This window comes from Giraffa tippelskirchi, chromosome 1 (assembly GCF_054371585.1).
Source record: "Giraffa tippelskirchi isolate mGirTip1 chromosome 1, T2T-mGirTip1v1.2.pri, whole genome shotgun sequence".
Taxonomy (NCBI): domain Eukaryota; kingdom Metazoa; phylum Chordata; class Mammalia; order Artiodactyla; family Giraffidae; genus Giraffa; species Giraffa tippelskirchi.
The window spans coordinates 25,400,528-25,415,170 of NC_137275.1; the positions used below are offsets into that span (position 1 = coordinate 25,400,528).

Below are 14,643 nucleotides of genomic sequence, written 5' to 3' on the forward strand. Positions count from 1 at the left end.
AACATCTGTCTGCTAGTTGTATAAACTAGTTGCATAAATTACAAGATTTAATAAAGAATCTAGTCAGAAAAATGGTCACAATTTATTAAATCATAAAACTATGGTATACAAAAAAAGGTATAAAAAAATTTTTGTTACCCTACTTAGTAGACAATATTATGTAAGTTATGTATCTCTGGGGTTTCTCTTTACTAAAGAGAAAAATATCACCTACCTCACAGTTTGCTAACAGGATCAAATAAGATAATGGACATAAAAGCACTGTAAAATTTAAATTCTATAAATATGACAAAACAATAATAGTACTACTCAACAAGGACACAGCATTTTCACAAGAGTCAAGGCATATTAATTAATTAGGCAGTCAGTATTATCTGCTTTGAAACAAGGGGTTCAAATTTCACAAAAGGTAATGTTATATAGCTTAATAAGTTAGTTTCTTTGTTAGTTTTTTGTTAGGTATAGGAAATTTTGTTATGTACCATTTTAAACCTACTTTAGATAAGGATTTTTTCTTCTTCATTTTAAAAAGTTAAGGATCTCAGGAAAAATGATAAAACAAAATAAAATGTGGTTACTTTATATTAACTATGAGGAAAGGAAGTATCAATGTTAAAAAGTAAATGGCAATTGAAACAGACCACCAGAAAAAAGGCAATATTGGTGAGTTTTATAAATTAATATTAAAAAATGTCAGTAGCCAGACATTGTGCATGCATAATTTTAAAGGGACAATATCAACATATAAGTATTCTCTGAACTGGAATACCTTCCAGTTCTTCTTGAATATAGGTAAAATTTATATGTATACACGTATTTATATGTATACACGTATATATGTGCATACATATTCAAGTATTATTTTTATTTTTAAATAAACTGCCTCAAAAATTTCCCCCCTGGAAATACATAAGAAGTAATTCAAATAAGATTGTCCTACCAGAGAAAAAAACTTTAATTCGTTAAAATATGCACTAGAATATTTTCTGTGTCCTGGACAATAAATAATTTAGTAGTCATAGAAATAATAAATAATAATATAAGATTATAAAATATTCCTTTTAATGAAGGAATTCTTATATATTGAAAAAAATCTCAAGATTTTTTTTACCAGCCAGAAGAAATTCACTTGACAGTGTCCTTTTATATTATCAGAAATTATGCCTAAAAGCATCATGCATATTAAATGCAATCTTTTACCTTCAACATCATCTGAAAAGGTAGACAAAATAAATAAATGAAAAGTGGGTGATAAAAAACTTTTTTAAGTAGTAGTCTTCACAATAAAACAAATAAGAGCTTAAAAACATCAAATAAGCAATTATAATTTCTTAAAGGAAGAGCTTTATACTCATTTTACTCAAATATCTTAGATATTCTAATAGATATAGCATGTGCTATATATGTAGAGTTATGAGACATATTTACCAATAAATTGAGGGGTTATTAAAATAACTCCAATGAAGTTGAATTCATTCTAAAATGAAGTTCATTATGTCAGCTAAGAAATATCTTTTAATGAAGCAGTAAATAGAAAGTATCAATAACAGAATTGAAGACCCTGTTTCTCAATATCTAGATTTCCAAAAACTGACTCAGGCTATTAGCCTAAGTTCATATTTTAATCTTTCCTAGAAAAATTGACTCTACTATTGTAGTTTTTAGAATTGTTTACCCTGTTTCATCCAAAGAATCACTTTTTGGATGGTGAATTAAAAATAAGGAGTCGAAATACATTAACAGAAGCAAAAAAATGGACTTAAACATTACTAGATTATGAATTTGTAACAAAGGAAAATCACCTAATTGATGCTAAACAGTTTTTTAAAAACACAAAAATTATCAAGAAGAAAAAAGCTAAATTTTCATTCTGAAACAACTAAGAAAAAATTTAATGTTTTCTAACAAGTGTAACTGCATCTAATTTTCTCATCTGAGAAATGACTAGTGGAAATAAGTATCTTTTTCTTCAAAATGGCTGTACTGTATTTAAGTACTGTTATGTAACTGACAGTCTCTTTTTCAATGGGAACCAAATTATGTTTACTAACGAATTTTTTACCTCTGAGAAATTAATAAAGTTGTGAGGTAGGTATCACAGAGAAATAAAAATTTAAGAGAAAGGATATTCAACTCTAAGAAATTGTGATTATGCAACACAACCCAGTTGCAAATGTTATTACTGGTATTTTGTGAAATTAATATCTATATATATTTCTGTTCCACTTTTACTTTAATAAAATATGTGTAAACAATATTATTTACATTTCTTTATGACTTACCTACTCAGATTTTGGAGGGCCCTATAATTTCAGTCTAAATTAAGACTTATAATATGCATGAATATCACCCTTTAGATTGTCTAGAAAAATGAAAAACCCACTATGCCCTATTACAACAGTCAATGTGAAATAAGGAAAGCACTCTTCAATAGCATTGTAAAATATTACTCAGTATGTGTTTTTCACAATATATGGAATAAAACGTATGGACTTCCAGTCAGTATTTCACATGCTGGGAGTTCCCTGGTGGCCGAGAGGTTAGGATTCCAGGCTTTCATTGCCATGGCCCGGGTTCAAGTCCCAGCTGGGGAGCTGAGATCCTGCAAACTGCATGGTGCGGCCAAAAAGCAAACACACTAAAACAAAAAACCTTCTAAATTTAAAAAAGTTAACATAAGACCTATGTTAGAAATTTAAGTATATCTCAGGAACAATTCCTCTAACTTCATACTGCTCACCATATAACATATAAATAAAAGTTTGATTTTTAATCAATAGCCAAAAATGATTATTTAATTGAGAGATTACTAATATTCATTCTGCTTGGCTAAAATCAATAAAGAGAAAAAAATATATTTTAAAAAGGAGACTCTAATTCCACCTCCAAATCACATACAAAGCAGTCATCTTAAAGATATTTTCTAATGTTTTCCCTTTATTGATTAGAACAAAAAAAGAAGAAAAAAAAAAAAACCTTAAAAATAAATTTATAAAATAAAATCAACCCTCAAACAGCAAAAATGGCACAATCCAGTTAATTTTACGTACACAAAACACAGTAAAAGAAACTTACCTACTTCTTCCTCTTCATCATTAGATATTATATTATACAGTGTGTCCAAAGCATAACCTATTATTTCAGAATCCGAACTGGAAGAAAGAAATTATTACACTTATACACTGCCAGTTAGAGTATAAGCTGTTATGACCATTTTAGACTTCTATTTAACAAGATTGTATAAAACATTAATCTCACTTCTGAAGACCTACCCTAAGAAAATATCAGAGTGCAAACTGTAAAGACATATAAAGGTCTATTTTTTTAATAATACTGAAAAATTAGAAGCAACCTAAATGTCCAATAATATTTTTAAAAAGTGTGGTAAATCCATACATAGCAACAATTTAAAAATGTATTTTTAAAGAATGTTTAATGACATGGTAATTAAAGTACCCCTGATTTAATGCCAGTAGGAAAAAAACGGAATACAACAATTGATGTGAAGAATGATCCCATCTATGAAAGACCATATACACATTCACGTGTGTATGTATATATTTTAAGGAAACCTTATAAATCAATTTGGAAAAGAAATCCAACTTTAAAACAAGCAAAATCAACACAAGCCAGGTAATTTTTTAAGTCTGTATGTATGCTTACATTTAGGTTTTATAACATAAATATGTTTATATAACATGTATGTTATATAAACATAAGTGTTATCTCTAGTTGGACCTCTAGAATTTGTTTCCTTGATCTGTATTTTATTTTCTTAAAAAAAAAAACAAAAAACTTACAGTAAACATTTACAATTTATAACATCAGGAAGTATAAAATTTTTTCCTTTTATTCATTTGTTTCAGGAAGTAGAAGATTTTTTTATCTTTTTTCCTTTTGTTTCAGGAAGTGTAATTTTTTTTTTTGTCTTGTGGCATGTGGGATCTTAGTTCCTTGACCAGGGATTGAAACCATGCTCCCTGCATTGGAAGTGCAGAGTCTTTTAACCACTGGACTGCCAGGGAAGTCCAAGGAAGTACATTTTTGTTGTTGATAAACAGATAAAATTTGAAAGCATGATGGAAGATGATGGCATTCAGAGTGAAAAGCAAGAATGAAACATAGGTCAGGAAGATTCAATAAATATAAAGAAGTGATGAGGAGTGAAAGCAAAAATGAGGGACAGAGGGTCACAACCAGATGATATAAATATCAAATAAAATAGATCTTTAAAATTATTACTACCTGTTTTTGAGAAACTTAAGAGGGACATCTCTTAAGAGACCTTTGAGAAAGCAGGAATAGAAGGAAACTTTCTCAAAATGAAAATCTGACAACTAATATCATATGTAATGGTGAAAGACTAAATGCTTCACCCCTAAGATCAGTAACAAGATAATGATGTCTCCTCTAGCCACTTCTACCCAACACTGAACTAGAGGTTCTAGCTAGAGCATTTGGCAAGAAAAGAAATAAAAAACATACATTAGAAAGGAAGAACTAAAACTATCCCATCCACTGATGACATTACCTTGTACATAGAAAATTCTAAGGAAACCATTAAAAACCTATCAGAACTAGTAAATAAATTTAGCAAGGTTGAAGGACACATGCTTAACATAAAACAAAAAAAATCAACTGTACTTCTCTATACTAGCAATGAACAATCAGACAATAAAAATTCTAAAATTCCATTCAAATAACATAGAAAAGTTTTAAATACTTTGAAATAAATTTTACTAAAGTCCAAGACTTGTACACTGAAAACTACAAAACATTGTTGAAAGAAATTACCTAGAACTCAAATAAATTAAAAGATATTCTGTGTTCATGAATAGGAAGATGTCATGCTGTAAGCATGGTAATATACCCCAACTTGATTTACAGAGTCACACAATCTCTATAAAAATCCCAGCTACCAGCTGATCGTAAACCTGTATGGGAATGCTGGGAATGCAACGTATCCAGAATAGCCAAAATAATCTTCAAAAAGAAGAATGAAGTTGAAGGGCTCACATTTTCTGATTTCAAAACTTCCTATAAAATTACAGAAATCAAGACAATACTGGCATAGGGACAGACACAGATAAATAAAATAGATAAAGTCTAAAATTTATTTCAGTTGATTTTTGGCAAGGGTGCAAAGACCATTCAATGAGGAAAGAATGGTGTCTTCAACAAATGGTGTGATGGACAATTAAACATCCACATGCAAAAATCTGGATTCCAATTTAACACCTTATATAAAAATTAACTCAAAATGGGATACAAGATTTAAATCTACGAGTTAAAACTATAAAACTCTTAGATGAAAGCACAGGTACAAATATTCAAAACCATGGATTAGGCAATAGTTTCTTAGATATGATACTAAAAGCATAAGCAAGAAAAGATAAAACAGATAAACTGGATTTTGTCAAAAGTAAAAACATTTGTTCTTCAAAGGACACTATTAAGAAAGTGAGAAGAAAACCCAAAAAATGGGAAAAAATATTTGCAAATCATATGCCTATTAATGGATTTGTATCCAGAATAATACACAACTGAACAATAAAAAAAGAACTTAAAAAAAAGACAAGTAAACAAATTAAACAAATTAGGCAAAAGGCTCAGTCATTTCTCTAATAAAGACACACAAATGGTAAATAAGCACATGGAAAGACACTCAACAATAATTAGGGATATGCAAAGCATAAGTCATTAAGTATGTGCAAAGGAAAACTACAAGATACACTCACTAGGATGGCCCTTTTTTAAAAAGGGCAATAAAAAATGTTGGTGAAGAGAAACTGGACCTTTACACCTGCAGATTAAGATGTAAAACGGCGCAGCCCCCCCATGTTAAGAGTTTGGCAGTTTCTCAAAAAGTTAAACTACATGACTCAACAATTGCATTCTTTTGTATAAAATATATGTTCACACAAAAACCAGTACACAAATGTTCATAAAAGCATTATTCATAACAGTCAATAAATGGAAATATCTCCAAATGTCAACAGATGAATGGATAAACAAATATGCTACATCAGTGTGTGTGTGTGTTAGTCGCTCAGTTGTGTCCTACTCTGTGACAGCTTCATGTCCACGGAATTTCCCAGGCAAGAATACTAGAGTGGGTTGCTATTTCCTTCTCCAGGGGATCTTTCCTGGAATAGTATTATTCAGCCATCAAAAGGAATGAAATATACTAATACATGTTACAACATGGATGGACTTTGAAATATTATGCTAAGTGAAAGAAGCCAGACACAAAAGTCCCACATTTTATGATTCCGTTTATATGAAATGTTCAAAACAGTCAAATTTATACAGACAAAAAGTAGATTAGTTGTTGCTAGGCACTTGGAATGGGGGTGGTAGGCATTAGGCAACGACAACTAATGGATACTGGACTGTTTTTGAAGCGATGAAAATGTTTTGGAATTAGATAGTGGTGATAGTTACACAACTTTGTGAATATACTAAAACCACTGAAAGGTACACTTAAAAAAAAACAAACTATTGAGGTGACATGGTTTGGAAACATCAGTTTCCATCAGACAACTTTCAGGCCCCGAATGTGAGACTTGGGAGAATAAGCAGTCGCTCCTCAAGATAGTTTTAAGAGAAGTGGACCCATGGACAGATGGAGTTTCAAGACATGCCAAGAAAGGGAACACAGCTCTCTGATGCAGCCAAGGATGAAGGGGATAAGGATGAAGCAGATTCAGTTGAAGGATTCTTAGAGTATTAGTTAGATGGGCCAAGAGCATAAGCATAAAAGAGTAATGAAGATAAGAAGTGGAAAGAGATAGCTGCAGAATATATACCTTTACAATCAATGAAGTTAAAAAAACACTCATAGCATGTTTTGAGAACAGAAGATAACAGATAAATATAGAAAACAAATGGAAATGGAATTTGACACAAGAAAAGGAATAAAACACAAGAAGGTTCACAGAAGTTTGGCTTTGTTGTCTAAGCAGCATAATAAAATACCCATCAGCCTCTAACACGATCAATTATTAGTTCACACCTTCACAAGGCTACATGGTACACCTTATTTCTATATGGTACACCTTATGATGCCTGGCACAGAGTAAATGTGCAATTAATGTTTTTTAAAATGTATTTCTTAACCTTTATATCAAGACTATTATTTTCTACTGTGCCCTAAAAATGACAATAAGGGCCACTTTATATAAGGGGTAGCACTCTGTTTTCTGTATCAAGATAGTAGTTGTTTCATAATCTATTTTGTAAGACTCAATGAGAAATGCATGCATAAAGATACATGAAAAAAATCACATGTATGTTTAATAATCACACTAATTTTTTTGATCTAACATTTGTTTTCTCGTAACTTATTGTTTAAAGCAGATAGCAAACTTGGGTTACTTTATTAGTTTTCTATTGGTGCTGTAGCAAATTACTACAAATTGAGTGGTTTATACAACACAAATATATCATCTTACTGTTCGGGAAGTCAGAGCTGAAATGCGTCTCAGTGGACTAAAATCAGGGTCTCATCAGGGGTGCCTTCTTTTCTAATGCCTTTCAGGGAGAATCCATTTCCTTGCCTTTTCCAGGTCTAGAGGTCCCCTTTCACTTCTAAAACCCGCAAAGACAGATGGAGGTCTTTTCATTTTACCTCATTCTGACCTCCTCTTTTGCCTTCCTCTTCAACTTTTGAGAAGCCTTAGGATTACCTTGGGCCCACCTGGATAATCCAACATAATTTCTCTATCTAAAAATCCGTAATTTAATTATATCTCTAAAGTCCCTTCTGCCATCTAAGGTAACATTTATAGGTTGTGCTGAGAGAATATAAACATTTTTGGGGGACCATTGTTCTGCCTACTGCAGTTGCCCACCTGGTGTTAAAATAACAGAGAGTCTCCTGAAGCTGCCCACTCTAGTGTTAATAACAGATAGTTCTGGAATAACATCCGATGGATTTAATCAAACACATTAGAATTAATTGGCTTTGGGGGGCTTTTCTGGTGGTCCAATGGTTAAGACTCTGCGATCCCAATGCAGGTGGCCCAAGTCCGATTTCTGGTCAGGGAAGTAGATTCTAAACGCAACTAAGAGTCCGCATGCTGCAACAAAGCGCAAAGATCCCATGGGCTGTTAAGACACAGCACAGCCAAATGACGAAACAACAAAAACAAGAATTAGTTGGCTTTGAAAGGTGGCCAACGTGAGTTACACTGAGGAGGATAGCAAGATTCTATTCAGTATGAACAAGCAGCTGGGCATTGCTGAAATACAATTTTAAAAGAGGTTATGAGTTTTGACAGACAGGCAGTATCTAAGTCTTTAAAAAGCTTAAATGCGGGACTTCTTTGGTGGTTCAGTGGTTAAGAACTTGCCATCTGATGCAGGGGACATGAGTTCAATCCCTGGTAGGGGAAATAAGCTCCCATGTGCCGGCACTACTGAGCCCACAAGCTCTGGAGCCTGTGTGCTGCAACTAGGACCTGATGCAGCCAAATAAATAAAAATACATATATATTTTTTTAAATGCTTATATGCTTTGCTTTGTTTGAGAAACTTGGACTTCACACTGTACTGAGTTGGTTAAATGCATTAAACAGGTGAGTAATAGAAGATTTACATTCAGACAGATAATTCTTGAAATGAATGGAAAGACAAAGAGGTCAGAGGCAAAGAATAGAGTCTGGAGGTTGTGGGTGGTTTTAAATTATGTAAAAAAACCAAAAACCTCTCTGTTACAGCTCACTTCACAAGGTGGACCCTAAGTCTCCTCTTCTTAAGTACAGGCTGTATTTGTTAACTTGCTTCTAGTAAAGTAGAATGTAATGCGATGATGATAGGTGACTTCTGAGACAAAGTCCTATGAACTATGACATAATAAATATTTGTTATTCTGAGCCAGGAAGCTTTGAGGTAATTTATTACACAGCAATAGATAACTAATACAGTGGCTGTGATAATGACTTAAGTGATTGATACTGAGAGCCAAAACTAGGACTGACAATCAAAATCAAGAGAATTCATGGATTCCAGCTATTTTTTTTTTTTTTTTGGTCTGGATGGGCATAATGGGTTAAGGAGAGGGATGAGTTCAGCACAAAACCTCCAGTTTCTTATTTTAATGGAAAGGTGCTAACTGGGATGAACTTGGGTCAAAGGCAGCCAAAGTGGATTAGGCGGGTGAGGGGATGTGGTGGAGTATTAGTAGGACACCCAGAGACATATTAACTTTTGAACATTTTGAATTTAAGATACTTGTGAAGAGATCTTGATATGGTAGAAATGTAAACTGAGCAGCTAAAGCTTGTAAGATATATTTAACTAGAGATAAGATCTAAAGTTATTCGTGTGCAGTTGTTAATTAAAACCAAAGATGCAGATGCTCTCTTAAAGAGAAACTGAAAGAGCAAAAACTAAGCTGAGTGACTTTTCTCTTAAGACTTCACTCTATTAGTATGAGTTTACTTCTCTCCCCTCAGAAAGACAAAGTCTAGATAACTGATATAATATATAATATGTATATTACAGAATAGTACACTATAGTATATCTAAGTGAAAATCAATACATTAATTTGTTCAATTCAAACTCCAAATTTTAAACCTTTAATTGACAGTTACTTCATTCCATTTTTATATAATGGTAAGCTCTCAATCCCTGAAGGTTTACATTATGTCTGTCCTAAATGCTTAGCACAATGGCTTGCATCTAGTGTCCAATAACTGTATATTGAAATGACAACTGAAGTAAAAACTTAGTAGCCTTAATCATTTCTGGAACAGTGACTCTAAAACAAATTAATTAAAATTCTAAGAAAAATTAGGGAGAAAAATCATTAAATAGAGACATACCGATCTGTTTGTAAAACATGGATAAGATGTTCCATAGCTTGAATACCCACTTCCAAGCGATATTTCTGCACAAAAGAAAAATGTTATTTAAGAAAGGAATATCCAACTTAATAACCTTAATAACTGATTAAGTGTTACAGACCTTAGATAATGATTTGAGAGCTCGCACAGCATTTCTTCGATCATCCAGCAAAGTAGATGAAGCTACTCTGTCACAAAGCTTTTGAATCTGTCATGGAAAAATGAAATAACATCAATAGAATAAAAAGAAAGAAAAAAAGATACAGAAAAGTTTCCTCCAAATTTATACCATTTGAGGGGAAAAAAAAAGGATGTCACTATTTCACTTCAGTTCAGTCACTCAGTCTTGTCCAACTCTTTGCGACCCCATGAACCGCAGCACACCAGGCCTCCCTGTCCATCACCAACACCACGAGTCCACCCAAACACATGTCCATCGAGTCGGTGATGCCATCTAACCATCTCATCCTCTGTCATCCCCTTCTCCTCCTGCCCTCAATCTTTCCCAGCATCAGGGTCTTTTCCAGTGAGTCAGCTCTTCGCATCAGGTGACCGAAGTATTGGAGTTTCGGCTTCAACATCAGTCCTTCCAACGAACACCCAGGACTGATCTCCTCTAGGACGGACTGGTTGGATCTCCTTGCAGTCCAGGAGACTCTCAACAGTCTTCTCCAACACCACAGTTCAAAAGCATCAATTCTTCGGCACTCAGCTTTCTTTATAGTCCAACTCTCACATCCATACACGACCACTGGAAAAACCATAGCCTTAACTAGACAGACCTTTGTCGACAAAGTAATGTCTCTGCTTTTTAATATGCTGTCTAGGTTGGTCATAACTTTCCTTCCAAGGAGTAAGCATCTTTTAATTTCATGGCTGTAATCACCATCTGCAGTGATTCTGGAGCCCCCAAAAATAAAGTCAGCCACTGTTTCCCCATCTGTTTGCCATGAAGTGATGGGACCGGATGCCATGATCTTAGTTTTCTGAATGTTGATCTTTAAGCCAACTCTTTCACTCTCCTCTTTCACTTTCATCAAGAGGCTCTTTAGTTCTTCTTCACTTTCTGCCATAAGGGTGGTGTCATCTGCATATTTGAGGTTATTGATATTTCTCCCGGCAATCTTGATTCCAGCTTGGGGTTTCCTCCATACCGGTGTTTCTCATGATGTACTCTGCATGTAAGTTAAATAAGCAGGATGACAATATACAGCCTTGACGTACTCCTTTTCCTATTTGGAACCAGTCTGTTGTTCCATGTCCAGTTCTAACTGTTGCTTCCTGACCTGCATACAGGTTTCTCAAGAGGCAGGTCAGGTGGTCTGGTATTCCCATCTCTTTCAGAATTTTCCACAGTTTATTGTGATCCACAGAGTCAAAGGCTTTGGCATAGTCAACAAAGGAGAACCAGATGTTTTTCCGGAACTCTGTTGCTTTTTTGATGATCCAGAGGATGTTGGCAATTTGATCGCTGGTTCCTTTGCCTTTTCTAAAACCAGTTTGAACATCGGGAAGTTCATGGTTCATGTATTGCTGAAGCCTGGCTTGGAGAAGTTTGAGCATTACTTTACTAGCGTGTGAGATGAGTGCAATTGTGTGGTAGTTTGAGCTTTCTTTGGCATTGCCTTTCTTTGGGATTGGAATGAAAAATGACCTTTTCCAGTCCTGTGGCCACTGCTGAGTTTTTCAAATTTGCTGACATATTGAATGCAGTACTTTCACAGCATCATCTTTTAGGATTTGAAATAGATCAACTGGAATTCCATCACCTCCATGAGCTTTGTTCATAGTGATGCTTCCTAAGGCCTACTTGACTTCACATTCCAGGATGTCTGGCTCTAGGTGAGTGATCACACCATTATGATTATCTGGGTTGTGAAGATCTTTTTTTGTATAGTTTTTCTGTGTATTCTTGCCACCTCTTCTTAATATCTTCTGCTTCTGTTAGTTCCATACCATTTCTGTCCTTTATTGAGCCCATCTTTGCATGAAATGTTCCCTTGGTAACTCTAATTTTCTTGAAGAGATCTCTAGTCTTTCCCATTCTGCTGTTTTCCTGCTCACATTTAGAACTTATTCCTACCTTATATTGTATTTACTTATTAGTAATTATATTGATTTTCAAAAATGGAATAATAAAACTTTCTCTTTATTAAGTAATTGGTTGAGTTTTTCTCATTTTTTTTAACCATGAGAAAAACTACACAATTATCTTTTGAAAACACGAATCTCACTATTCTCAGCTTAAAGAATTCCTAAGGCTAAAAAGAGTTTTCCTGAGTATGACTGTAAGATTAAACTGTTAGCTAAAGATAGATTTCTTTTCTAATGAGTTCAAATTATATATCTTCAATTAACTTATTAATAAATATAATCACTAGTTGTTTCAGAAAGTTGTAAAATGTAACTTAAAAACTAGTCACTATTTTAAAGTGTACTATGTATATATAAAAATTCCTGAGTTTGGTTAAATATGTCTCAAGACTATTTTTAATACAACAAACATGCTGGGAGTTCCCTGATGGCCTAGTCGTTGGGATTCCAGGCTTTCACTGCTGTAGACCATGTTCAATCCTTGGTTGGAGAACTGAGATTTTGCAAGCCACCTGATGCAGCCAAACAAAAGTAGAAGAAAAAAGACTATAAACATGCTTTTTATCTATTAAACTTGGGTTTTAGTGGCAAGCACATATTCTTCTCAACTGCAATTTTAATCCAAACTTTCTCTCTAGTGACTTAAGACAATTGAACTCAAATCACCACACTGCAAAATCAATAAGTCAAAAATGAATATAAGAACAACTTATTTATCCAGAACCATAATTAAGCTATTTCAGATACTTTCTGTCAGCCACCAAAATGGCCTTTTCATTTTATTGATTTCTGATAGCAATCTAAAACTAATTACAACCTTCTCTGGCTTCTTAAAGAACATAATTATAAGCTTTCTTGGCATTTAAACCTAAGTCCTCTCCAATATCAGATACAGGGATGTTTTAGGTGGTAAATGAAGTAATGAATATAAAAGTCTTTGCACACTACCTGGCACTATAAATGCTCAATAAATGTTAACAAACTTAATTATTACTATACTTCTATTATTCCCTTGTATTATTTTTCTATTAGGCTTTTGACAGTCATTGACATCATGTATGTTTCTAACACATCATTCAAATTTTGAAGATTTTCAGTGAGAAATCTGATAATTAAGCTAGATAGTAATATGTCTATAACTCCAAATTACTCAGCCTTCAACTCAAGACTGAGTACATGGACTTTGCAACTTCTACTTTTGCTGTGAGAAAGCCTTATTACCTCATAATAATATTTCACAGAGTTGAAGTTTCTGAGTAAGTGATCTCTCCAAGATGAAGTGCTATGCTTCTACTTTTTACAAACAATGGAAACCAAATGAAAGGAAAATATTATATATATTTCAAACCTTACAAAGACTTAGTCGTGTTTTAGGTCAAACACAGGTCTGTATTTTTCAGGTGACATTTACCAAGAAAAAATTTTGTAGCACAAATATACTTAACTCCTATTCAGAAACTGAATATTTCAAAGACCATTATTTTATTTATTCCTGACTTGAAACACCAACTCAAGGCAGTATAATTGTGTTTATTATCTATTCTTTCCTTCTTTGAGTTATTAGAACCCTCTGTGTTTTAGCTGGGCACAAAGGCTGTCCACCTAGACTACCTTCCAAGCTGTCCTTACACCCAGGCATAGAAAGTGACTACCTTCTGGCCAGTGAGTTGTACCTTCCAAGTCATGTCCTTAAAAGGAAGCTATATGCTCATTTCTTTTTCTCCTTCCCTCAGCCTGGGACTTGAACCTGATGCTAGTGAAGCATCTTCAACAAGACACTATCGTAGGGGATGGCAGAACAAGATAAAAAGCAGCACCTGGGTCCCCAGACCACCCTGAGGAGCATAACTAACCTATCCGAGGGATCACCTTCTAATGGGACTTTTATTGGAGAAAGACACAAACTCTTATCCTGGTTAGACCTCTGTTATAGTAGCTGATCCAATACCTAAACTTATAAGACATTTTACAGGAGAGGAAACTAAGGTTCAGGGATGAAGAAATGCACCCCAAAGTACACTGCTAGTTTTTGGTGGTGTGGTCCAGATTCTAACTGAGCCATAGCAGTCTCACTCCAAAGCCCGTGCTGTTTCTACTATTCTTACACTGCCTTACACTTATCTTACACTGTGCAGGGAAATGTGAGCCTGAGCACCTGCTGCAACTACAGGCATTGCAAGATTTCTTCCTTGGAAACAAGGGAACATGGTGATGCAGTTTCTGTGAAATGCTTCCACTAGCACTACACCCTACCAGTGACCCTGACTAGCCTTGGCCTTAACTGCCCAGCCAGAATACAAATGGAACAGCCCCTTGTTCCAAGGGAGTTGGAGCTTTACGTTGGGAAAGCTATAATCCGAAGCTATCAGGTATTTAAGAAAAAGGCAGCACCGTATGTAAGTACTTCAGAAATTAATACACTCACTTTTAAAGAAGCTGGCTGAGATAATAAAGACAAATTGGAACAGGAACAGAAGGAGATTACAGAAAATATGTCAGCTCACTATAACAAACACGAAGTAAGGTTTTTTAAAAAAAGACATTAAGGTGGGGACAATGGGCAAAGAGCTGTAGAGATAGATAAGGCAAAAGGATACTTGAAAAAACTGAATTTAAGAGGCCAAGAGGCTTGAGAAGAAAGAATAAAATGTCTGAAACAGCTACTGTTTAGACTTCAACTTCTAGCATTTTGTCCTTGGG

At 34.2% G+C, this 14,643-nt stretch overlaps 1 protein-coding gene across 23 annotated transcripts in view; it reads right to left on the reverse strand.

Annotated features, from left to right (window-relative positions):
• The window catches only part of USO1 (USO1 vesicle transport factor), an 81,003-nt gene that overhangs the window by 55,031 nt on the left and 11,329 nt on the right, over positions 1 to 14,643 (reverse strand). For 16 of the 23 annotated variants that reach the window (XM_081585967.1, XM_081585977.1, XM_081585950.1 and 13 more), the window contains 3 exons: positions 9,971 to 10,057; positions 9,829 to 9,893; positions 3,076 to 3,152 (listed from right to left, as the gene is read on the reverse strand). In XM_081585967.1, the coding sequence (XP_081442093.1) occupies positions 3,076 to 3,152; positions 9,829 to 9,893; positions 9,971 to 10,057 (229 nt within the window). Of the gene's footprint in view, positions 1 to 1,200; positions 1,213 to 3,059; positions 3,153 to 9,828; positions 9,894 to 9,970; positions 10,058 to 14,643 lie in introns of all 23 variants that reach the window. The other 7 variants (XM_081586056.1, XM_081586027.1, XM_081586086.1 and 4 more) reach the window with 2 other exon arrangements.